Below are 24,099 nucleotides of genomic sequence, written 5' to 3'. Positions count from 1 at the left end.
TGACTGGGTTGACGACGGGGACTTGAACTGAATATCAATTTCTTAGCCTGGAGGTTATAAGCAGGGAACTAGAGAGCCAGCTGCAGCGTTCTGAAATGTCTGCTTATTTTTAGACTGTCGTTTTAGGCAGAAAAAAGATAAGGGGAGATTTACTTGAAACCAGCCGAGGGTGTACCTTTGAGAAAAACTGTAACGCTGTCACACCGCGCCCCCAACGCCGCTTATGACCGGAGAACTCTTCTCACGGGGGTTCCTCAGTTCTTTGGGATTATCGCTTAACTCTGTGGTCTTGCTGATACATGACGCGCGATTTCTGTGTGACAGTAACCCTTGAAGAAACTCGTCAGGTCTACTCCAGTAGTCTTTTCTCAAAGACATTTTGTTCACTGCGGCAGCATTTCACACCATCCAGAGGGCACCCAATCACCGGGTAGGAAAAAAGATCGGTGAAGGGGGACGAGAAATTATGTTATTTGCACGGGTGGAGGGCTTCGTAAATGTGTGCTTTATCTTCGTCCTGAACACTGGACGCCATCGGTGGGATGCTTCCTTCTGTTAAACATTCACGCGCTTCGTCCCCAATTAGCCGCAGTTATTAGGTTCTCGTGCAGGAGGTACTCAAACCAGAGAGTGAAGACATCGCTCAAGAGCTGGGAAACTGGTTGCAGCGTTTCGACACGTCACAATTCGAGTAAGGATCTTGGCATAATTTCGGGCACAACGAGAGCAGAGGGATATCATCGGGGACTTCCCGCTTCCAGCGTTCTGGGGTGCCAGCTGTCTTGCCTGATAAGAAGCACCTTTGCTGTGTAGAGACTGTCGCAGCAAACTCGAGGCAGAACAGTCGATGTTTTCAGAGATTCCGAACGCGATTTCTGTCTTGGGATTAAGCGGCGTCAAGTCGCAAGCAGGAATTGACCGCTAGCCGTTTGCGGGATTGGAAGTTGAGCAGGCCTTCGTGGCTGTTGCCGCACGCGCTCTGCGCGTGGGTCTCGCCAACACTTGGCAAGACATTGCGACCTGTCGGGAAAGTGTGGACGTTTGGTTTCGATTCACTGTCGACAGAAAATCGCTGCTCTTCTGTTTCCGGACTCGAGAAAGTGTCTTGCTCGTTTCTGCCTTTGTCGCGCGATTTCTCCGTCCTTTTACGGCAAACCTAAGCACGTTCATGCAGGCCAGGAAGCTCTGCCCCTGGCGTCCTGAGAACTGGCGGCTGTTTCTGTACGGACTTTTCGTCGAACTTTCTCCTTCGTCCTGCGCGCCTTGCCGCAAATCTTTTCGGTAACGAGGTTTCTCCGCGTCTTCCACCCTCGGTCCAGAAAATCCCTTTTTCCGCAAAATGTACTTCACCTACGTTGTGCGTCCGGGCGAGGCTCCGGAAGGCCGCGGCCCGCAGCTCGAACCCTTCTGGAACTTTATGGTGAACTACAACTTGAGACTCGGGCTCCTCGTGCAATTGTCTGCGTACCTTGGACTCCTTTTCACTATTTCTGCCGGCGGAAATGACGCACTTTCTCTCCTCAGCTTCTTCCGAGCCAGCCCCGAGGCCGTCGGGCAGAGCGCTGTGTGGGCTGTCCAGCTCTGCTGCGGACTCTTCATCATGGGATCCCTCATGACCATGGCTTTCCAGTCTCTCGTCGACGACGACAGCAGGTGCGCCTTCGCAGAAGACACATGAAATGTCTTGTCTTCGAATCGATTCTGTCGGTGAACGCATGCCGTATTGAGCCAGAGGGGCAGAGTTCTGGCCACGTGGCATGCGCCGCCGCGTGCTGCCGCGCGAAACACGGACTAGAATACCCGCCTAAGGCCGCCTCTCCTACAGTGCGTTCCCATCCGTTTACAGTTCCTGCATATGTCTTGTTTTACGCGGAGGTTCCCGCAGATCTATCCCCTGACGCCTCTGCACGTTCTCCGTCGCTTCGTACACGATGGCGCACTCATGTGCACAAGAAAAGGCGACGTACGCCTTCATAGCAGACGGTGTCTTCTGTGAAAGAGTGATACGGCTTCCAGGTGTGTCCTTGTCTCGTTTCTTCTCAGCATCAAGCAGTCTCGCGGCTACCGCTCGGGCACCAAGTTCCTTCAGTTCGGCTCGTCCCTCGGTCAGGAGAAAGACCTACTTTGGATTCTTGAGGACTCCATACTCATTGTCACGCGCGCCGCCCTGTTCGTGTAGTTTTATCTGGGGCTCATATGTTCCATCAGAGATACGTGCGGGTCTAATTTGTGCTTCCTCGTGATCGATGATTAATGGTACAAGGCTCTTCTACGCACACAATGCCTGTCACATTTGCGGAACGCGTGGACCTCTTCGCGTCGTTTCTATGTACTTGTAACTCGGCGACTGTATCTCTCAAAGGGTGAATCAGCCCTTGCTGCCCCATCTTCGTGTTTGTTCTAATGCGTCCGATCGTCTCTTCTGTACCTTCTTGCTTTTTTTCAGCTGTCTTCGGCCTAATCCTCACTCTCCTCGTCTTCTACGCGGCCAACTACTACTTCGATGACCCCTGGATGCAGAAGCAACTCGGCGCTGGCTCCACCTGGATCACTTTCTTCGTCGCTCGACTCAGCGATGCTTTTGCCTTAGTGTTCATCGGCGCCGGAATCTTCTTCCTCGAGGTCTACCACTCTGAAGGCGCGGGCGAGGCCTGGGGCTGGCTGTGTGCCCTCTGCTTCAAGCTCACCGCTCTCATTGGTAAGAAATAACACAGCATGTGGAGCTCTTTCACATCTCACGATCTATAAGTTGATACTTGTGCCCGCAATCGTTCCCTTTCTGTTGATAGGAAGTTCCAGTGAATTGTGCATGTCGAGGCACACATATTTTGGAACGTCCACGCGTTGATGCACGCGGCGATCGACTTCTGCGTCGTTTCTACGGGCCAAATTTCATGAACCTGTGTTTTTCTTTGTGCGCATTTCCGTTGTGTCCCCGATGTCATTGTTTCTTGTCGTATGGTGTCGTCTTCACTCACTAGGATGTGTTAACGAACACGAACCAAGAAACTGCGCAGTGGGATACAGCTATCTCGACTCATTTGTGGCTTGTGTGGGTCTCCATCTTTTTGTCTTTGTGTTTCCGAATTTTGTGCTTTGACACTGACTGCAGAGGTCATCGGCCTGACTGCTTTCGGCACTGATAGCTTCAAGGTCCTCGACGCCATGTACACCATCATGCTGGGTGTTTCTCTGACCCTTGGCTTCGTCTGGGCTCTTCTGTTTGAGCCGGTTTCTCACCGCTTCGATGTGAAACTCACTCAGTCCGCCATGAGAAACGAATACTACAAGTCGCGAAACGCCATGGCTTACTATGGCCCCGCTGTGGTAAACGCTGACGGAGAGGTCGATATCGCTGCTGCTGCGGAGCAGGCTCAGGCTTGCCTGTCCTGCAGATCCTAAAGGCTAATTAGCAAGCACTGGGAAATGTGGTGAACAGGAGAAGCGACAGTAACTGGAGGCCGTGCTAATTGTAAACGGCGCAAGCGAGAGACATGGACAGCCAGGCATAACGTGAACTGTGGGTGAAAGAATAGTCCAGGACAAGGGAATGACAGGGAAAAGAAATGTTTTTGTATATCTTTGTGTTCTTCCAGCCCAAGCGATCCAGTGCGTGGTTTGTCTTTATCTCTGCGCTCCGTGAAGTTGGCCGACAATCAAACTCACCCTGTTTCACCAACATGTTCGCGTTTTATAGTTTTTTTCGGGGAAAGGTGGAAAGTGTGGCTGTGAAGGAAACTAGCCTGTTAGTCGTGCAGACGAGCAATGGCTTGTCTTGGGGATGTGGACCGTTACCTGCACTTTACAATACGAGGTTTTTTGGGTCAGCTCCGTGCTATCGCCTCCATGAGTTAATCGCTGTCTCTTTTAACGCGGAACAGCACCGACACCATCCGGTGGGCTAGTGCCACAACGGTTCTTAAACCTTCCGCCCGCGGTCTGACCGCGAGAAAATACCCGTAAAAATAGTTTAGCTGTATGTAATAGTAGAAAAATTGTTGACAGGTTAAGTCAGACGACTCGCAGCACGTCGCGTTGTGTGGCTTTGCCGACGAAAACCAACGTATGGATGAACTAGGCAGCTTGAGGGCAGACAGGGAATTCTCTGTTTCGATCGAAATGACGAGAGGTGGTCCGTTCAAAAAGGTGATCGCCACCGAATCGCATTGCGCAAAAGCTGGGATGAAAGGAGACAATGGAAGCAGTAGCTAGCAATCAGAGTCACTTGCAATCCTGCCCACCTTTTAAAAACCATGTTCAGTCAGTCCGGCGTAGCCACCACGCCCTCTGAACTAGGCATCCATGGCTCACCACATGAACAGCAGGAACTATGTGCACTGGACGCAAATGCGGAATACCAGATCAGAAGGCGAAGTAATAAAGTGGCTAGCACAATCAACACTAGAGATAGCATATTTCTGTTGCTGCGTCGGTGTCGGCTGTGAGATTTCCGCAGGAACGGTGCATATGAGTACTACGTTAAAACATCGACAGTTCTCGAGACACTGCGCTGCAATTCCGGAGACAAATGAAACATGCCTGTGAGCGAAATGCGTGCACACATGTTGGTGTTGAGACAAAAACAAAAGCAGTAGGCGGTTCGGCCATGTAAAACTTCGAAAAGAAGTCGGTAAATGCAGGCGGACGTCCTCATGGTTATGTAGTTAGCCCACCTCATTTCACAAATGATCCAAACACGGGTGTACGAAGAAAAAGCAGCGCACCACAACTGCGGGGAAGCTAGGGACGGAATGACCTTTCAGACAGTTTGGAAGACGCATTGGCAGTAGCCACAGGAGTAAACGTAAAACTGCACCGTTTCAAACGCGAATTACAGACCAACAACTTTTTCCTGTCTTCGCTGCGTCTAAGGTGACAAACCCATTCTCAATTCCAACTAGGTTTCAAAAGCTGCAGGACGGCACTGGCTTTTGAGCACAAATAAGCTGGAAACAGTAGTACAACTTTCAATTATGCCCCCTCCAGCCGTCACGCAGACTATGTTCTCAGCAAGCTACTGCACCGCCAGACACCGGGGTATATCCGCGAGAATTTGCAAACAAACAACCATGTGTCACATGCGACAGGAACTGCGGCAGCATAACTCATTGCGATATCGACGACATGATTTTGCCTCAAGCAGTTGCTCTGCGACTATCGACATCACAAAACTCACGAAATGCTCCCATTTACGGCCTCGTGTAGCTGATCAAACAAAGGCACACTTGTAGATGAGGGAAAACTTGCGGATTAATATGAGTCACGAATCCGATCGGAAGATGCCACCAACACAACCGGCAAAGCATCCGAGAAGGACACATTATGGATGGTGTGTCTCATTCTTGATAAACAACTACGTTGCCTGGGACGTAAGGGGTGCTGGCCTGCACATCGGATCGACTTTGCATATGCTTCTTCGTATTTGTCGTAGCTACTCATTGTATCGAGATGCATTACTGGGTAGAGAGCGCGTGTGAGCGCCAGCGGCGTCATGATCCTCTCTGAGATCTCTGTGCAACATTGCTGCTTAGAGACAACAAGCTGTTGTCACCAATAAAAACCAAGGTGACAGCAGAGGATAGTGCCACTCAGTTTGGGGCTGGAGGCGCATGTGGACTGGGTATCTTTTTATGGCGAGGCAAAATGCACTGCTTCTTGCACATACGAGGAAGGTAGTAAGGGTAACACTATCGAAAAAAGGAGCGCTCGAGCGTATACGCGGTACCAGTCGCTAGTGAGTAGGGTCCAACGCGACGGACGACAATGGTGATTGCTGTTTTGTTAATGGGCATCTCTGCACATCTGCCGCAGTCCGAAGAAAGATGGCAATAAGAATCTTGCATGTTTCTTCGGGACCTTCTGCACGGCTTGCTGTTGTGGAAGGACTGTTCAAGGGTAAAAAATGTCTGCCAATTCCATCAACGCTGTCTGAACCACGTCGCAGGACGGAAACGTACTTGCGAGGCACCCGACGATTTGCACCAGATTTGAGAGTGTGGTACTTCCTTCCCTATGGGCGAGTAACAGAAACCTCCCTAAACAGTAAATCTTTTTCTGGCCAAACTGATGAGATAATGTTCATCTCTCTTCTGCCACCTTGCTGAACGATTGCTTGTACTGGTATCTCCTACACATCTGTGTGAGACTGTATGGCGACAGCCCTGGTGCGAACCCAGAAGGTTCGCAGTAGATGCGTTACTCTCGTATGCAAGCCAGACAACGCTCTGACTGCACTCAAGATTCTCTTCCTCTCAGACCTCCCCCCTGCTATGGACATAAGTCTAGGTAGGAGAGGTGTCCGCAGAGGCTATATTGAAAACGCCCACTGCTGCTAGTAGGCACTGCTGCATAAGATACCGTCTTTATTCGGCTACCACGATTTTACCCGTGCAAGAGTTTCACGCCAGAGCGCATTCCACCGAAGATATTGAAGGCCGAAACGCAGCTGCTTGAATGTCGGTCTGTGTAAACGCCTGCCGTCGAAGGTGACGTCGCGCACACGCTGTACATACTACATACTGTGCACTTGCGACTCCCGGGACACTGTTGCTTTTTCCCCTTTAGGCATCCCTACTTTTGAAGTTACTCCGTCATCTACGAGGGAAATGCCGCGCTATCCTACTCGTTTCTGTGGTGTTCGATAGAGAAAGTCTCCATTCAGCATTGACCCTGGTGCAGTTCTGTTGTTGGCCGACTGAAACGGGGCGGCTTTTTTTCTGCTGCATGTGGTACGCTGCCGCGCACATGGCCAGAATACCGGAAATCGACGACTGCGACAAGACATGACCGTTTCGTCCACTTTTCCTGGGCCCTAAGCATCGCTGCGCTGTTCTTCTCCCGGTTTCTTCCTATTGTTGCTGCTGTGGGTTGCAGTTATGCGTTGAGTTTTTGTTGTTTATCTGCGAGGATCTGCTCACAAGAACTCGGTAAAAGACGTGTGGGTAAGCCGGCATCGCGCGTGTGCCGCTCGTTTCCACGCTGAGAGGACTGTGCATTGTGCGCGGTTTCCGTCCGCGATTTCCGCTTTCCTGTCTATCTGTTTGATTCCACAAGACACTTTGGCTTGCAGGCCGTCTGCATAGATCGTTGATCCTGTCATCGTCCACAGAAGAATCTGTTTTCCCGTCGACAAAATGTTCTTGACGTACGTCGTCCGACCCGGCGAAGCGCCCGAAGGGCGCGGCCCACAATTGGAGCCCTTTTGGTATTTCATGGTGAACTACAACTTGAGACTTGGCTTCCTGACCCAGTTGGCCGCCTACATGGGGATTGTTTTCACCATTTCTGCCAGCGGAAGCAACAGCCTCGCGCTGCTCAGTGTCTTTCACGCTAGTCCCGAGGCTGTTGGACAAACACCGGTCTGGGTTGTCCAGCTCTGCTGCGGCGTCTTCATCATGGGTTCCCTCATGACCATGGCCTTCCAGTCTCTCGTCGACGACGACAGCAGGTACAAACGCCTGTGATGAGTTGCGTTCCGTCTTCTTCCTCAGCTTGAAAAAGACACAAACCGAAGTGTGCAAGGCGCGCCCCGCTCTGCACACCGCGTACAGTGGGGAACGCTTGTCAACAGATCTGCGATGTTCTGATTGTTCAAGGTGCATCAGTTGAGAAGAGCTACGCACTCCCGTGTCTGTAAAATCAGGACCAATGTATGTTTGTTTTATGAGTACAACTCATCACGTGCTCTACGCTGCGCAGCAAAGCCCCCTCTGGGGACTGCTGCCTCTGTGCGTGACCACAGATGCAGGAGCTGGCCTTACTGTGTCTCGTTTTCTTGCCTTGCCATTTCCGTTCTACACGCTGTTTCTGTGCTGTCCTGCCTTTCGTGAACCTTACCTCAGCATCAAACAATCCCGCGGCTATCGCTCCGGCACCAAATTCCTCCAGTTCGGGTCATCCTTCGGTAAGTTACAACTCTCGGTACATATGATGCAACTCCATAAGAACATGCAAGTATCTAGGGTGACCACTTCGCAGATACAAGTGGGCGTACACATTCCTTCACACATACAAATATGTGTAAAGATTCAACGGTGCACGAGGCAAATGTGGGACTCTTCGACTGGTTTCTGGTGTTGTTTGAAAGGTAGGCATGCAGTATGGTGATCTTTCTGCTAGTTGTTTGTTTCATTGTCTCCACTTCCTCTCAGGAGTCGTTTCGGTTCGGCCGACTCTTAGAACATGCAGTTAAGGTGTTCGCTGAAACCTCGCACAGGTTACGATCCCCTCTCGTTTCTCCCTCGACGGTCTCCCTTCCTTCTGTTCGTCCTTGATATTTTGCCGTCGCTTTCTCTGCACCACATGTATGTGGCGAAAAACACAAACTTTCACATGTTTCCTTTTCGGTGCAGCTGTGATCTGCTGGATTCTTTCACTACTCGTTTTCTACGCGGCCAACTACTACTTCGATGACCCCTGGATGCAGAAGCAGCTCGGCGGCGGATCCACTTGGATCACTTTCTTCACCGCTCGTCTTTGTGACGCTCTTGCCTTAGTGTTCATTGGCGCCGGAATCTTCTTCCTCGAGGTCTACCACTCTGAAGGCGCGGGCGAGGCCTGGGGCTGGCTGTGTGCCCTCTGCTTCAAGCTCACCGCTCTCATTGGTAAGAAATAACACAGCATGTGGAACTCTTTTACATCATCATATATGCTGGGATATCTCCGTTTAGCTCTCTATCAATCGATGTTTTTATGTCTATCTATGGTAAGTATATCGAGACAGTTACGCATACGAACATACGTATCCAGACAACTTCGTGCATGCGTTCTTACACTCACCCATGGGCACCCCCCGCTGATTTTTGGAAACACGATTTCATGCGTTTCTACTTCGTGCCTACTTGTTTGCCTCTGTTCCTGTATCAACGATATGTGCTCTTTGACGTAACCATCTTCAATTATGAGCGTTTAAGTCAGAAGTTTCTGATTCCGACGCACCCAGACTGATTAGTCTCTTGCGTCTATTCTGTTTCTTCGATGTGTTGTTCGCTTTTTCTTCTTCTTTATCTGCAGAGGTCATTGGCCTGACTGCCTTTGGCGCAGTGGGCTTCCAGACGTTGGATGCCATGTACACCATCATGCTGGGTGTTTCTCTGACTCTCGGCTTCGTCTGGGCTCTTCGCTTTGAGCCGGTTTCTCACCGCTTCGACGTGAAACTCACTCAGTCTGCCATGAGAAACGAATACTACAAGTCGCGAAACGCCATGGCTTACTATGGCCCCCCTGTACTGACTGCTGACGGAGAGATCGATATTGCCTCTGCCGCAGAACAGGCTCAGGCTTGCCTCTCTCGCACAGCATAGAGGGCGAAGAAGTTGCGGGGAGCGGAGAGAGAGAGAGATTCGTTTTCTCACGCGAAAAAGAGGACGATGTCTGTTCGGTGCAACACGGAACATGCAAAGCGTATACCCGAACCATTTAGGTTTACAGAATACGCATGTGTCGTCGAATGCGCAAAAGGCATAGCCACAGACATGCGAACTGGTGACAGAGGACACAGAACCAGCGTCGTAGTGCGTCGCTGTTGCTAGAAAATGAAAATAAATCCACCGTTGAGAAACCGCGAAGACATGAGCTAAGGTGCATTCTGTTGGCAAACGATGTTCTGGGCAGTTTCTGACTTCGAGACATACCTGTCGGGGGTGGCAGTCAAAGCTGCCGACGCACGGTTTGCGTCAAGAGTATTTTTGTACAGTGGCTTCTTCCCGTTTTTGTCTTGTTGTGGCCCGGTTCGCGGGAGACTCTCCGATGCGGTGTGAGACTCCGTTTTTTCTGTGTGCTTTCCTCATGGGAGTCCAACCTCTCCGATCAGATCCCGACACTGGGGAGAACCCTCTTTTCTCCCGCCACTGCTGCTCACGAAAGTAGAAACCACGAACCATTTAGAAACTGCCGTTACGGGCATTGGTGCTCCTCAGCGCCAGTTGGTCACGAAACACGCTTCATCGGAGTGTCAACTCTCTGCAACGCGAGTAAGCGCCGAACTTGGTTGTGATCCAGGTTCCGTACCTGTTTCGCCAGGAGTCAACTCTGCGGACGAGAGAACGATTTGCTCGGGGTCCAAAAGTTTGTCATTTTCTAAACATAATGCCCTTGGAAGCGCCCTTCGGAGTGCGAATTTGAGTAGTGGGACTCGTTCCTCGGCGACAACCCGAGCCGCAGTGCAGCAAGCTGAAACTCACAGCGACAGTTTTTGCTAAAGATCTACATACTTTCTTCGGAGTCGAAAAACGTCGCAGACGCCGCTCGTTCTGTGTATGTGTGGCGTCCGGGCCTCCAATACAGACAGAGGAACAAAAAGAGAAGGAACCGCTGCTACACTTTCGAGTGATTCCGCGAGCATGACGCAGTCCTGCGGTTTGTTTCGTGCCTTCCTGTTCACTTTTATATCAAAAGGGTGTGAATAGACGCTCTAGGGTCTTTATTCCGGTACAGCCATTAGGAAGGGACGCCTGTTTCTGTGACTCCCGTGAAAAGGATGTCCACCTTTTCTTTCGAGTTCCTTCTGTGATCGTTCCACGCCTCGCTGTTCCAGATGGCCAGCCATCGCCGACGAAACGCCCGACACTCCCTTCGCCTACCTTGGGGAAGGCCACATCCCGAAAAACTTTTCCCGGTGCCTCAGCGGAAACTGGTCTCTCTTCAGAAGAGATGTCCTCACAAGAACATTTGACGGCTCCTCAGAAGCCATCGCATAGAATGCGAACAAACACCCACCTACAACTTTGTATCCAGGATACACGAATACACGCCCTCTTGACATTTACAGGACAGCTGGTAGGTACACACAGACATTTGCACATATGCATCCATGCGCTTGGAAGGACCGTCGAGAACTGGGTCCGTGTATCCCTAGTAGATTCCACTACAGACTCTGTACACATCATTTTATAAAAGATTTCGTGGCTGCTTTGACAAAAGGACTGTCCAGTAAAAAAACCAAAGACGACCCTGTCGCCGTGTTTCTCGTTTCCTAGACACCGAGAAGAAACTCTTTGACAGTAAAACCTGTTTTCCTTCACTTCGCGCCTGTTTTTCCACGCAAACTACGTGAGAGGCGATGCTACAGCCACGAGGCTTCCTCTCGTGGATTTCGGAATCTTTCCGACGCCGAATTTCCTCAGCTGGCCTCGATCGGAAACCACACAGTGACATTCCACGCTGTATCTGCACCTTCACGCCCTACACTTCCTTTTCTTCCCTGTCCTCTTCTTCGCATGCGCGCCAAAAAACACTCGCCGTACCCCCCTCTTGAAGTCCGATGACTCTGTTCCTCGGCCGCTCGAATTTCGCCCATTCTTCTCGACTGTTTTTAGAATTCTTCGCACACAGGAGCCAAGCATCCGACGGGGTGGGCGTGACCTCTGAGCCTCGATCGAATTTCCTTCAGACTCTCGCCTTCGCTGGCGCCTTGAGACCTCGCGCGTCTCCACATCGAGACAGCTTTCGCGCGTTCCCACTCGTTCTGCACTTGAAGAAGACGCTCGACTTCTCCGAGACGCCTCTTCTCGGGATGCTTCGCTCCCGAACCGTCTTCTCTGTCTCCGCGCGGAGACTGCCTGTCTCCTTCTCGCCGGCGCTTGCGCCTCCACAGTCCGCGACTGAGAGACGCCCCCAATTCTTCGACGAAGAGAAGAAGAAGAGACGGAGGCACACGCTCCCAGCCTGCGCGACGCGCGAGACTCCGAACGTAAGGCGCACAGTGTCTGAAGTTCGAGGAAGAGTTCAGAGAGAAACTTGACACTTCTGCGGAGGCGCAGGCTCGAGGCGGAAGATCTCTCGACGCGCCAGTTGCACAACTGCGAGAAACAGATGCCCGACGAGCACTGGCAACCACTTGACAACTGTTCGCAGGACCTGCGTCCACGGACGCATTCACACCAACAATATCGGCACTGCCTTCGCGTAAACGAGCAGAACGACGGCGACCGTCGGCCGAGGAAGACGAAGAAGAGGAAGAGGGAGAAGACGTCGCAGAGGAAGTCGAAGACGAAGAAGAGGAAGAAGACGTGGAAGAGCAAGACGAAGATGAAGAAGACGGAGAAGATAAAGAAGCGTACGAGAAGAGGGGTGGTACGCGACAGCGACGGAGGGGACGTCGCTTGGCAATACAGTCGGTCGTTGTATCTGCAGTTTCACCTGCCGATTCTTCTGTATTTACTGTTTCGCGTTTACCATCATTCTCCTCCCTTTTCGGCGCATTTCTCTCCAAGTCCTTCTCTTCGCGCTTCACTCCTGTCGTCCCAAACATGCTGCGACCCTCCGTCTTCTCTCTGTCGGCCCTGTGTTTAGACAGCGCAGCTCGACGCCAGGGCGCGGTGTACCACTCGGGTGAACTCTGCGAACTGAACGCGGACTCTTCCAGCAGGTCTTGTCCTCTCTGCCAAATTGCGAGGTTTTCTTGTCGAGCCTGCTCGCGCAGCCTCTCGCGTTCCTCTTCAGTCTTCAGGCCTTCGCCGCTCCTTGCCAGCTGGACCTCCGCCCGCTTGTCTTCTCTTTTCCTCTTCCCGCCTCGCATTTCGCCGAGAGGACCGTCTCTCTCTGTCCCCGAGAGACCTTCCTGCGCCCTCAACTGCGTCACCCCACACCCTTCCTCTTTCAGGTCCTTCTGTCCTCCGGGCAACAGTCCATCTTTTCCCGATTCACAGACGAAGTCGGAGGTTCGACAAGTACTCTTCGCCCGCGTCCCCACCCCCCGGTCGTCTCCTCCCCGCACACACACCGAAGACATGCGCCAAGCAGTGCTCCTCTTGCACCTCTGCTGCGGCGGCGGCTGTCTCCTCTTCAACGCAGTCAAAAACCCAGGGACAATCGAAGAAGTACACGGAGAGGAAGAAGAGGAAGAAGAGGAAGAAGAGGAAGGCGAGGAAGAAGAGGAAGAAGAAAGACGGGGAGATATCGGCTTCTTGGAGTCGAGGCCAGGATTTGGAAGTAGACTGGGAGGTGGTTTTCCTTGTCGCTCGCTGGGAGTCTCTTTGCTCTTTCTCTTCTTCCGGGATGAGTCGTCTGAGTCGTATGAGAGACCCGGCGACTCACGCAGCGAAGCGAGAGGCACAGGCGCCGCGAGGAGACCCCCCATTCCAAGTTCGGTTTTATTTTTCTTCTCTTTGGCAAGTCTGGAAGCCACCGAAAGAGACAGTTTCGCCTCCCAGTTGCCTCGCACAGACACCGCAGAGACTCCTTTTCTTCTGCCGCCAAACCACCGCGAAGAAGAGCTCCGAACACGAGGACTAGAGACCTTCCACTTCTTGTCACTTCCCTCTCCGCGCCTCTGGCTTCCCGGCTCCCGGTCTGCGCTTGCGGCCTCCGTCCGTCGTCTCCGTGTCTTCTCTCTGGACCTCTCTGACTGCTTCCTCGTCTGCTCCCCTGAGCCTGCTGACTCTGAAGTGGGGAGGAGGAACGCGGGAGAAACAGACGAGTTCTTCTCGCCTGGGCTCTTCACAGAAGAGACCCTCGCGTGAGAAAGAGAGTGCACGGAGAAAGATGCAGACTCCGGGCAGAACTTTTTTGTGAGTTTCCTCGACCCTGCTGGCCCTTCTCGCTGGCGTTCTCCGGATACCCTCCTCCTCATCTCCTCTCTGGGATCCAGAAGCTCTCGCGTTTCTCGTCTGCAAGACAACATGGATACGGAACCCCGCGAAAATGTGCAACTCTTCTTCTCGTTTCCAGACATCACATCGCCAGAACAGAGGCGAACACTCGAACCGACGAGGAAACGCCCTCAGTGTCTTCTCCACGAAACGAGGGAGTCAAGACTCGCGCCTTTTTTGATTTCTCATGCTTCTCCCAGACGCCGCGCGGCCAATCTCCTCCTTAATGGAGAGACACCACTTCTCGCAAGAAGAACTTCGGCTTCTCTGAGGGTCACCGAGAAGCTCGACTCCTGGCTGAGACGCGGAAAACCTTTACTTTTGACCCCTCTCCTTCACTGGTTTTTGTTGACCTACGTTAGAGAACAATCGAAACCACGGTTTGAATCTCGCGGCGGAACGAACTTCTCAAAGTAAAACGAGAGTCTTCAACAGACCTCCCTCTGCACCTCACAAACGCGTTTCCTCCAGATTCGCCTGTGCTCCACGCTTCCTCTAAAACCATATATATAACCGCTAAATTTAGACTTTGGGGATTCACAGAAAAGGCAGCAGTTCGTCGCAGTGCTACATCCTGTGTCCAGGATCCCCTCTCCACACCCGAAAAGGAACGACAGAAGAAACCTGAAAGCGTTTACGATGCTCACACCACGTCAGAAACGCACTTTGTTTCTCTCTCTTACTTGTTCCGAGGACCTGCGTTTTCCTTCTCTACAGAAAAAGCAACTTCATTTTCTCGGTCGAAATTCTTGTCTGAACAGGCGGCAGGGACGTTCGTTCCAGAGGAGACGCTGAGGCCTCTGTGCCACGCAGTCGACACCCCAATTGCCGAGAAGTCTCTGCGGCAAAAAACTCTTTTTTCGTTCCTGTCTCCCTTGACCGCGCGCCTGCCGCCAGCCCAAAGTCTGCCCCTCTCCCGCCTCGCGAGCCGACCCCACACTGGAGACACTTGATCCCGCCGATTGACTTCTGAAGGTCCGGAGACAGCCACCCGCTTCACTGTCTCCTTCCGACCGCGCTCGCGCCCCGGCAGAGCAGCCGAGGAGGAGACACACGGAGAGCAGGAGAAAGAAGAAGAGCTGGAGAGCGAAGGAGAGCACGGGAGAGAAGGCCGCAAGGAAGAGCGATAGGAGGGCAGAGCAGACTGAGGTTGTTCGGCGGAGAGGGCAGGAGGGTGTCTCCGGCAGCAATAAGAGGCACGCGGAGCAAGATGCGGAGCAGCCGAGTTGGTTTTCCTCCAAGACTCAGAGGAAAGAGGGAGTGAGAGAGGAAGGGAGACGCTGTGAGAGGAGCGCGTTTCTGAAGCAGCAGAAAACATTCTACAAGGAGGGCGGCGAGGCAGAGTTCTCCACTGCATTCTGCGTCAGAGAAATCGTCACAACTGGAAACGAATTCGACCAAGACCCCCTGACAGTGCACGAACGAGCAAGGCGAAGATACCTGATTGGAGAGAAACTGTCTCGACAGAACTGCGCACAGAAGGAGCGACGCGAACGACGACAGGGGACGAAGAGAACGGGAGCAATCCGGAGACCTCGCGCCGTTTCCACGCGAAGAAGACGTTCATGCATGCGTAAAAAAAGAGTTGCAGCTAGTCTTCAGATGACGAATTCATCCAAATTGATGGAAGCAATCTCCACATACACACGCAAGCAGTCGAGCCGGTGACACGCGGCGTCATCCGGACTTGCAGAGAAGCATTTACGCATTATGGGCAGGGAGGGTCCACTTCCACTTTTGAAGGCTCTGGGAGGTTACATATGTCTAGAGACGCGTGCGATGAAGTCTCTACAAAGCAGGTTCACGACAGTTGCGAGTGAATGGCGATAGACCGCGCCCGAATGTTCAGTTTTCTGTTTCAGTGGGTCTTGTTTTTCGCAGGCAAGCGTTCCGGCTGCGAGTCTGCTGCGTCGCGGCGCCTCGGCTATTCACAGGTGTCTCGGGAGAGAAAAAACGTTTCCGCGCTTTAATTGGAAGAAAAAGGCTTTAGGGCGTCGTCGAGAAGACGTCGACGAGAGGGAGAGAAAACCGCACAAAACAGTAAAGAACAACGAAGACCCGCTCTGGCTGCGCGAGTGCGCGTGCGGCGTCAAACCCGGAGAGAAAACGGCAAAAACTTGGGGGAAAAACTCGGAAAAAGCGGGACTTTTCAGAACCCAAAGGAAAGATGGGAACAGGGCCTCACGCCATTCCGGGGACGGGAACGCGCCGGGCGGCTTGCAGTGCCGCATCTCCTTCGACGGAGCGAGGGAAACCGACCGAGGATACCGGATACACGACGCGGAAAAAACGCATGGAGTAACGCGAACGCAGCCATCAAGAGGAGAAAAGGCGGATGCGAGGGAGAGAGAAAACTCTGCGCCGGAAGAAAAACGTTTTTCGGTCAGCGGGTGACACTTCTCAGGAGGGGCTGAGACCGCCTTATATTCGGAAAACAATGTCCGAACAACAGTCCGTCGGCTCTGCGGGAGACGAAACGCGGAGACTCATTGGATTCGACGCAAACAGCCCAGAGAGAAGCGCAGGTGTGTCTTCTCCGATGGAGACCGGGAAATTTTCTTCTCTGTATTCTATTTCTTTTTTTTGTTTTCTGGGATCCCTCGGAGGTGAACATACGCGCCGAGAATGCCCGCTGAGTCGACTGTGCGCACAGAGACAGGGGGGCGACCAACACAGCATCTCCGCTGCTTGTTCTCCCTCGTTTTCTCCTTTGTTTTCTTTCCTGTTCTCGCTTGTGGCGTCTGAGCGTGGAGAGCCGCGTCCTCTTTCACTTTTTTCCTGGAGGGTGTATGAGTACTCCGTGGAACGCGCTGGGTCCGTCGCTGCTTCGCGACGGCCGTCTCCGCCCCCCATTTCTTTTGACTTTTCCCTGTGCCTTCTTCTTTTTTCGTGCTCTCTTTGGCCTTCAGTCTGAAGAAGAGATGTGCATGTAGCCACACAGAAACAAGGCGCAAACCGCAACTTTTTTCACTTCTCTAGTGCGGATCAGACGATTTCCAGAGCTGATAACGCAGTCCATGGAGAGAGACGGTCTCTGTTCTCTCTGCATGCGATTTCCACCGTTCCGTTTCGCTCCGATTCTCTTTATCTTCTCTTTGTTTCTCATCGACACTGAAGAAGTTTTTTTGCCTCAGCAACGGCCCGCTTCTCGCTTTTTCCTCTCGACTTCCTCTCCTTTCTCCCCGCTGCGCTCGTCGGGAGTTTCTGAGCTTTCCAGCTCTCCCCCTTCTGCACCTCTCGTTCCTTGGCTCTCTTCTCTCTCTGCTTCTTTTCTCTCGTCTTGTGCTGCTCGTAGGAGGAGTCCGTTTCGCTCTTCTGCTTTCGCTGCCGCCGAACCCGGCGACCGCTGCTTTGGCAGAAACAAAGAGAACTGGCGAATGCGCGTTCTTCCTTCTTCTTCTCTTTGCTTCACTTCTGTCTCGCCTTCTTCAGCTAGAGCGCCCGTGACTTCTCGCTGCTTCTCTTCACTCCCCACAAAGGCGTTGAAACCAAGTGTCTCCTTCATAGGCGTCTCGCGGTTCCGTTCGTCCAGCGCCCTCCTCAGGCCACGGAGTCTTCCCCTCTCCTCTGCTCGCTGTTCCTCTCTCGCGGGTCACTCAGCAGAGGTCGACAGGCGCATGCCTTCAGCTGTTTCGGTTTCTTCTTCGCCGACAACACCGTCTCTCCTCCGTGCGTTTTCCTGTTTGTCTTCTCTGCCGCCCCCCATGCCGGAAGAGACGCCGAAGCGAGAGGAGGCGGCGCCCTCGGTCGCGGAGGTAGCCGAGGCGCCCGTGTCGAAGAAGGCGCAGAAAAAGGCAGAAAAGGAGGCAGCGAAGGAAGCTGCGAAAGCTGCCAAGCGAGAAGCTCTCGGTGAGAAAGAGGCGACATGGGCGGGGAAGAAACGAGAGCTGTGTGTGGGGGGCTGCCAGGCCACGGAGAGGAAGAGGAGACAGAGAAAGAGGTAGGGGGAAACGGCCGAGAGCGGGCAGCGGGGGCGCCGAAGGGGGAAGGGAGAAAGGCGCAGAGAGAGGAAGAGACCAGGAGAGAGGAGAGAACTGAAAGAAAAGGTTGTCACAGAGAAGGCGGAACAGACAAGGCAAGGGCAAGAGAGGCACACAGGGATGTCATGACCAGAGCTGGTTGCTCTTCAGGACCCAAGGTGTATGAACCTCGTCTTTTTTTTCCAGAGGCAGAGCAGCGGGCTGCTCAAGCCGTGATGAACAAGCAGGTCGAGGATTTGGAGAAAGATGCCTTCGGCTATCTCCCCGTCATTGACTCCCGCATGCGGACAAACCGAGAGTGGATTCCTGTCGACCAGCTCCGCAACCACGTCGGAAAAACTGTCTGGGTTCGCGGACGCATTCAGGAGTCGCGAGGAAAAGGTACGCTTGCATTCTTTCCGCGGCTGTATGTACACCGCGAGCGTTGTTTGACTTTTTGCGAGCTGTCGCCAGCAAGCAAGTCTGCGGCCGGCTGGTGCCGTCTGTTCTGCGAAAGGTCGAATGTTGGATCGACCTGTGCTCCGGTCCTTCTCCTTTTTCAGCTTCTCCTTCTGTATTTGCACTCGCGTCGCTTCTCCGCATTCGCCTCGTTCTCTGCGTCCTTCGCTTTTCCGCGCCGGTGTCCACTCTTTTCTGTCTGGCCAATCGCATGTCGCGCGCTGCCTTCTGTCTCCCTCGGGTGTCACTTTTTGTCCTTCGCTTCGCTGTCTGCTGTTCCGCAGGAAGCGTTGGATTCTTGATGCTGCGAGAGAGACAGGAGACGGTGCAAGGGGTGCTGGATGCCAAGCGAGGCAACACAAAGGACATGATCAAGTGGACGATGAGTCTGCCGCTCGAGTCCGTCGTCGACCTCCAGGGCACCGTCGTGGAGCCTGAAGTGGAGATACAGTCCACGTCGCAGAAAGGCGTCGAGCTTCTCGTCACCAAGATCTTCTGCGTCAGCAAGGCTGCCCAGGAGCTCCCCTTCCAGCTCAGAGACGCAATGCGACCCGAGGACGGCTCGGAAGGCGTAGGCGACCGCATACGGGAACCACAGGAGACGCGCGAAAAAAGACACGCAGCGAAAGTAGACTCGGCAAAACGTAGCACTCCCCAGCCCACACTCTTCATTGTATACATGCATATATACATATATATATATATATATATGCATACATAGTTTCTCATAAACGTAGGTTCACGTAAGCGGTTCTCAAATACAGACATACATATATATATATATATATATATATATATGTATCTGTACGTTTAGAATTTCTGGATCGTTGTTTTCATGTAAGAGAGAGAGGCAGGAGTTGAGGCTGAGTGTTTCGAAGGTGTTTGTGATTTTCGCTTTGCTTCCAGGGCATTCGAGTGAACATGGATACGCGATTGGACAACCGAATTTTGGATTTGCGGACGCCGGTTAACCAGGCGATTTTCCGAATTCAATCTGAGACGCTTCAGCTGTTTCGGGAGTTTCTGCTCTCGCGAAACTTCGTTGAGCTTCACTCCCCGAAGCTGATTGGAGGGGCGAGTGAGGGTGGCGCCTCCTGCTTCACTCTGAAATACTTTAACCGAGACGCATGCCTTGCTCAGTCTCCGCAGCTCTACAAGCAGATGGCCATGTGTGCGGACTTTGAGCGCGTCTTCGAAATCGGTGAGAAATGCTCTCCCTTTGAGTCAGAGGCTCCGAAAAAGACAAAAACCACCGAACTACGCTCGACCGTGGGGACACAAGGGTATCTTTGAAGACGTCTTGGCAGAAGACAAAGAGAACACTTGAAGGCTGGTCGAACAAAGAAAGGGAGGCAGGGAAATCTACATCCTTTGCCGGGATGTCTCAACATACAGACTCGAGGAAAAACGCCTTAGAATTGCATGGACAGAGACAGACGGATCTTCTCCACTCAAACCACGGGAGGGGTGAGCGTCCGCGTCGTCTGTAGCTCCTGGACAATCTTGCAATTTTTCCGTATTCTCTCATTGCAGTTTGTGTGAACGGAGGACCAGACGGGTGAGGCGAACTTGAGATCTGCTGGGAGAGATGCTAGCCGTCAGAGTGCCGTTCGCATCTGTCCAGTCAAGGACTGGCGTCTTTTCGCAGCGGCAGAGTCTCAAACGGTTTCCTTTTGGGGTGGAAACTCAAAGTTTGCTTTCCTTGGTTGCTGCCGGAAGGGCAGAGAAGACACCGACTTGTAGAACTGTGAATCAGAAGAGGACCCTGCACGCGTTCCCCTTTTCCTCACAGGACCTGTCTTCCGAGCTGAGAACAGCAACACTCACCGTCACTTGTGCGAATTCACTGGGCTGGACCTCGAAATGACTTTCAAAGAACACTACTCCGAGGTTCTGGATCTCCTCGACGATCTCTTCAAGTTCATCTTCAAAGGCCTTTCAGAAAGATGCAAAAAGGTACTCTTCCTCCTCCAACGGCGTCTTCAAGAGCTGGATCGAGGTAGTTGCAGATGTATGTCCGTATCTACCGGTCTATTATCTTGACAGCTCCTATGCTACTATTTACTGTACCTATTTTAACAGCTCTTGCCACCGTCGACAGACATCGACGCCCATAGGCACCCCTAGGCACACATAATACATATTTCTACATGTATGTATGCAGATGGGTGGCGCGTGTCTACTTTTTGAGGATGAAGTTTGCGTCCGAGAGTGTCGCGGCCCGTGGAGCGTTTTTGCCGTCGATTCTTGGCGTCTTTGTTCGGTGCGACAGGAAATCGATCTGTTCCACCAACAGCACCCGGCAGAGCCTTTCACGTGGATCGAGGAGACGCCGCGCCTTTCGTTCGAGGAAGGAGTGCAGATGTTGCGCGAGGCAGGCTGCCCAAACATCCCTGAGGACCTCTCAGAGTTCGACCTGAGTACCGAGCAAGAGAAAATGCTCGGCAGACTCGTGAAGGAGAAATACCACACCGACTTCTACATGCTTCTCCAGTACCCTCTCAAAGTTCGTCCTTTCTACACCATGCCCGACCCTCACAACAAGGTAACGGAAGCACTCAACGGACCTTGCAGCCCTACACTCTAATACACATATATATATATATATATATGTGTGTGTGTGTATACATATATGTATATATATATATATGTATATATATATATATATGTATACGCGGATGTTCGGGAGAGAGAGAAAATCCGTTCGTCTGCGATGGGTTTCGGTACGGACGACCTCGACGTCGGTCTGCCTTCTTCTAGCACTAAACCACTATCAATCGTTGTGCATGAAGCGGCTTTGTCGCTTCCAGACACGGGGTAGTCTGTTGATTCTGCACGATTCGCTGTTCGTTGACTGTTCGAGAAGCGAAGAGAGCGTCTCTGAGGACCTGCGAGTCGGTGGTGCTCTCGCCAGAACTCTCACACACTGCGGCGTATGCCTGTCTACGCCTTCATACGTCTGCATGTTGCTTTCTCTCCGTGTGTGTCTTATGCTTAGCTCCTGTGTGTCGACCTGCCAAGCTTTCTATGTTTGTGCGTCTGTCTCTTTGAATGTAGCTCTCGCTGTGGAGTTATGCCGCTGTGTCGAACTGCCTACGCATCTTCTACGTGTATCTGCGTAGCTTTCTCTGTGTCGACGCCTGTAAGTCGAGCGACCTGTCTGGGTGCCTCTGCGTCTCAGGGGCATATTGCCCGCATGCGTGTGACTGTGTTGAAAGGGGAAGAGACCGGGAGTGTTTGTGTGTGTGTGTGTGCTGTCTCGTTTTTTGTGGTTTCTCGTGTTCAGATGTACTCAAATTCGTACGACTTTTTCATGAGGAACGAGGAAATCACCAGCGGTGCCCAGCGAGTGCATGACGCAGACCTTCTCACTCAAAGATGCCTGGAATGCGGAGTGCCTCCCAGCTCCATCCAGACTTACATCGATTCCTTCCGGCTCGGTACTGCCCCCCACGGCGGTGCTGGCATTGGCCTCGAAAGAGTCGTTATGCTTTTCTTGGGTACGGCCAATTCATCGAAAACGGAGAAAGCGCGTGCTCTGTTTACTTGTGCGTTTGCCTTCATTTCCCTGCGTAGAGACTGTTCCTACGTCAGAGTCTATCTGTGTGTCTGTATATATCATCTCCAGTTCGTATCTATGCGAATGTCTCTCGACGCGTTTGTCTTTTATCTGTGTGCTCACCAGTTGCTGACACGATTTCAATGTCTGTCGATGCATCTGCTGTGTTCGATACGAAGGCATGTGACTTGCTTTCTCTATGAGGCTGTCTCCCTAGGCGTCTCCACCCGTAACTCTTCAAGGATCAGCATCTGTGCATGCGTCGATCTTTTTCTGTCGACGCGTTTGCATCTATCTTGCTACGTCGCTCTCTCTCTCTCCATAGCACGCATGGTTCCGGAAACGCATGCATGTCACTTTCGCGTACCAATCCTCCTATGTTGGATCCCCGTGGAGGGGCTTGAAATTGGCAACTTCTTTTTTGCTTTTTTTGAGGATAGGATGGAGTGGGCATCGGTGGGTTCTGTGGACGGAAACAAGCGTGCATGCAGCGTCCTTTGTTTTGGTGATGTGAAGAGTGACAAGACTAAAATGCGCGTCCACAGACGCGTCCCGTTTCTCGTTTTCCCTTTCTTCTGTCGAAATGTTGGCGTTCGCCGAGCCGCGTAGAAATCCATGTTTGTTCACGTAGACGCAAGTTTCTTTCGCCGAGAAGAGAGTCCACGTCTTCGTGCGTAAACAGACGTCTGTGTGATCTTACGCATGCACCGGCGCTTCGAGTGTTTCTGACGGCTTCCGGCGATCCTGTCTTCTTCACTTTCTTTTGCAGGCGCAAAAAACATTCGCCAGGTATCTCTCTTCCCTCGCGACCCGAAACGCCTGACACCTTGAAAGCAGCGCTCTGGAAGAAGTCCGGAAAACACAAGGAACGAAACACAAGCACTCTGGGCCAGTAAAGACAGAACCACAGGTCTTTTTTCAGCGTCCACTGAAGTGCCAGCAATGTAACACCATACATGCATATGTATGCATATACGTATACATAAGTACATATATATATATATATATATATATATATATATATATATATATATGTACACAGGGGTGAAGTCAACGTTTGTAGTCTCGAACTTGGTTTTACGCCGGTGTGCGTGTATGGGTGAAGGATATATATATATATATATATTTATATGTATATATATTTATACATGTATGGATGTGAATACACGCCTTCGCTGATGGACGTGAATGCACATGCGCGTAGACAGTGAAAGTATATAAACATCCATGCATGCTGCTGCATTTGTTACGCCCTACCTTTGTGTTTTGTGTGGCTGCTGAGAAACTGCTTTTTCGTTCAAAGGCAGTTCAAAGAGACTTCACAGCTTTGTCTTTGTTTTTTGTGAATTCTCCCTTCTCGATGCTGCCAAACGAAATTTGATCGGAGAGTTGAGTGAAGGCGCAGAATCAGAAAGACGTTTCTCTCTACGAGCGCGTGGATGCGCATGCGCCGCAGATCGACAAAGGCGGAAAACGGTGCCGGCGACAATGCGACAATTTTGAGGTGGCATAGTGCCGCAGCACCATTTACACATTTTCCACGTGAAAATATCACCGGTTGGGGACAACTGTCAATCGTCATTTCTTAACATAATGCCACGACGACAAGGAAACATCCTGGACTCTTGCGACAGACACTAACACTGACACCTTTCCTACATGTGAACATACGGCAAACGTGAACTGGAGTAAACAAGCGTCGTTTTTAAATGAGAAGGTAGAGACGTGGAAACACATTCTGAGTCAAGAAGGGCACTGACGCTGCATTCTAAGAAAAACAGTCCACCTGAAACAGTCGCTGGAAGTTTGGAAACACAGATCCCAGAGAGTCTCAGGATATCTCTGGGGACATGGTGGGGTGACGAAGCATACTACGACGTGAAAGAAATTTATTTAGAAGGGATATGCTGTTTAGTTCTTGAACGGAAATGTGTTAGGTTCTGTTTGTGGGGATCTGACAGATGAAATCGCCTTTTCGAAACATTTGGGAAAAGTTGGACCACTGTTTGCTACGTAACTCAGAAGTTCGTACGCTGCCCTTCCTTCGTGACAATTTCCCTTCCCGTTTTTGTGTCGGTTTTCGCTTTCCCGAGCCACGTTGGCTGATATCTCAGAAAGGTCGAGATGGCCGGAGTAAAAGTAGGTCTGTGACAACTCGTGACTCTCCGTGGATGTCCATCAGAGAAAAAAGCAACAGGAAAAGGGCACTGCAGTCCAAGTAGAAGCATGCTAGCTCCATTACTTCGTATTTCCCTCTTTTTCTTTTCCTGATAAAACATACTTTGTTGTCGCAAGAGGGTGCTACGGGCATCTTCCCCCACTCGGGCTCTCTCAGTGGTAATGGGCTTTCGCAGGAGCTCTAAGCAAAGAGGAGTCAGTTTCGTTCTCCATCTCGCCTTGAACGTTGGACATGAACACAAGTCCCACTCTATTTCTCATTAACAGAATCGCGCGAAATCGACAGCAACTCTTCGCTGAATCTTCATGAGGCTTTTTAGCGTCGGAACACGTAAATAACCACCCCGCAAGGGCC

The 24,099-nt window shown here is 51.9% G+C and overlaps 4 protein-coding genes across 4 annotated transcripts; 3 read left to right on the top strand and 1 right to left on the bottom strand.

The window, feature by feature from the left end:
• Positions 1-50: 50 nt before the first annotated feature.
• On the top strand, positions 51-3,960 carry TGME49_202500 (GAPM1a). The gene is made up of 4 exons (XM_002367494.2): positions 51-1,653; positions 2,044-2,105; positions 2,447-2,698; positions 3,113-3,960. The coding sequence occupies exons 1-4, from the start codon at positions 1,340-1,342 to the stop codon at positions 3,400-3,402; spliced, it is 918 nt and encodes a 305-aa protein (XP_002367535.1). The 5' UTR covers positions 51-1,339; the 3' UTR covers positions 3,403-3,960.
• A 2,837-nt stretch (positions 3,961-6,797) lies between these two features.
• TGME49_202510 (multi-pass transmembrane protein) lies at positions 6,798-10,180 on the top strand. The gene is made up of 4 exons (XM_002367495.2): positions 6,798-7,447; positions 7,842-7,903; positions 8,352-8,603; positions 9,013-10,180. Exons 1-4 carry the CDS (start codon positions 7,134-7,136, stop codon positions 9,300-9,302), a joined length of 918 nt encoding a protein of 305 aa, XP_002367536.1. The 5' UTR covers positions 6,798-7,133; the 3' UTR covers positions 9,303-10,180.
• On the bottom strand, positions 9,337-15,954 carry TGME49_202520 (hypothetical protein). The gene is made up of 2 exons (XM_018779210.1): positions 14,273-15,954; positions 9,337-13,607 (listed from the first exon to the last, which is right to left on the bottom strand). Exons 1-2 carry the CDS (start codon positions 14,944-14,946, stop codon positions 11,312-11,314), a joined length of 2,970 nt encoding a protein of 989 aa, XP_018637398.1. The 5' UTR covers positions 14,947-15,954; the 3' UTR covers positions 9,337-11,311.
• Positions 15,955-16,165: 211 nt separating this feature from the next.
• TGME49_202530 (aspartate-tRNA ligase) lies at positions 16,166-23,345 on the top strand. The gene is made up of 8 exons (XM_002367497.2): positions 16,166-17,438; positions 17,756-17,950; positions 18,292-18,578; positions 18,914-19,208; positions 19,800-19,963; positions 20,280-20,552; positions 21,294-21,507; positions 22,336-23,345. Exons 1-8 carry the CDS (start codon positions 16,607-16,609, stop codon positions 22,395-22,397), a joined length of 2,322 nt encoding a protein of 773 aa, XP_002367538.1. The 5' UTR covers positions 16,166-16,606; the 3' UTR covers positions 22,398-23,345.
• Positions 23,346-24,099: the final 754 nt, after the last annotated feature.

This window comes from Toxoplasma gondii, chromosome VIIa (genome assembly GCF_000006565.2).
Source record: "Toxoplasma gondii ME49 chromosome VIIa, whole genome shotgun sequence".
NCBI classification, from domain to species: Eukaryota; Apicomplexa; class Conoidasida; order Eucoccidiorida; family Sarcocystidae; genus Toxoplasma; species Toxoplasma gondii.
Note: the sequence above shows the minus strand (reverse complement) of the source record. Positions and strands in the feature narration are given on the sequence as shown.

Coding starts and splice junctions, on each gene's coding strand:
- TGME49_202500 (XM_002367494.2), top strand. CDS start 1,340: ATGTACTTCACCTACGTTGTGCGTCCGGGCGAGGCTCCGGAAGGCCGC. Junction 1,654..2,043: donor CTCGTCGACGACGACAGCAG/GTGCGCCTTCGC, acceptor GTTTCTTCTCAG/CATCAAGCAGTCTCGCGGCT. Junction 2,106..2,446: donor TCAGTTCGGCTCGTCCCTCG/GTCAGGAGAAAG, acceptor GCTTTTTTTCAG/CTGTCTTCGGCCTAATCCTC.
- TGME49_202520 (XM_018779210.1), bottom strand. CDS start 14,946: ATGCAGTGGAGAACTCTGCCTCGCCGCCCTCCTTGTAGAATGTTTTCT. Junction 13,608..14,272: donor AACGCAGGTCCTCGGAACAA/GTAAGAGAGAGA, acceptor GTTGTCTTGCAG/ACGAGAAACGCGAGAGCTTC.
- TGME49_202510 (XM_002367495.2), top strand. CDS start 7,134: ATGTTCTTGACGTACGTCGTCCGACCCGGCGAAGCGCCCGAAGGGCGC. Junction 7,904..8,351: donor CCAGTTCGGGTCATCCTTCG/GTAAGTTACAAC, acceptor TTTTCGGTGCAG/CTGTGATCTGCTGGATTCTT. Junction 8,604..9,012: donor CAAGCTCACCGCTCTCATTG/GTAAGAAATAAC, acceptor CTTTATCTGCAG/AGGTCATTGGCCTGACTGCC.
- TGME49_202530 (XM_002367497.2), top strand. CDS start 16,607: ATGGAGAGAGACGGTCTCTGTTCTCTCTGCATGCGATTTCCACCGTTC. Junction 17,951..18,291: donor TCAGGAGTCGCGAGGAAAAG/GTACGCTTGCAT, acceptor GCTGTTCCGCAG/GAAGCGTTGGATTCTTGATG. Junction 18,579..18,913: donor CCGAGGACGGCTCGGAAGGC/GTAGGCGACCGC, acceptor CTTTGCTTCCAG/GGCATTCGAGTGAACATGGA.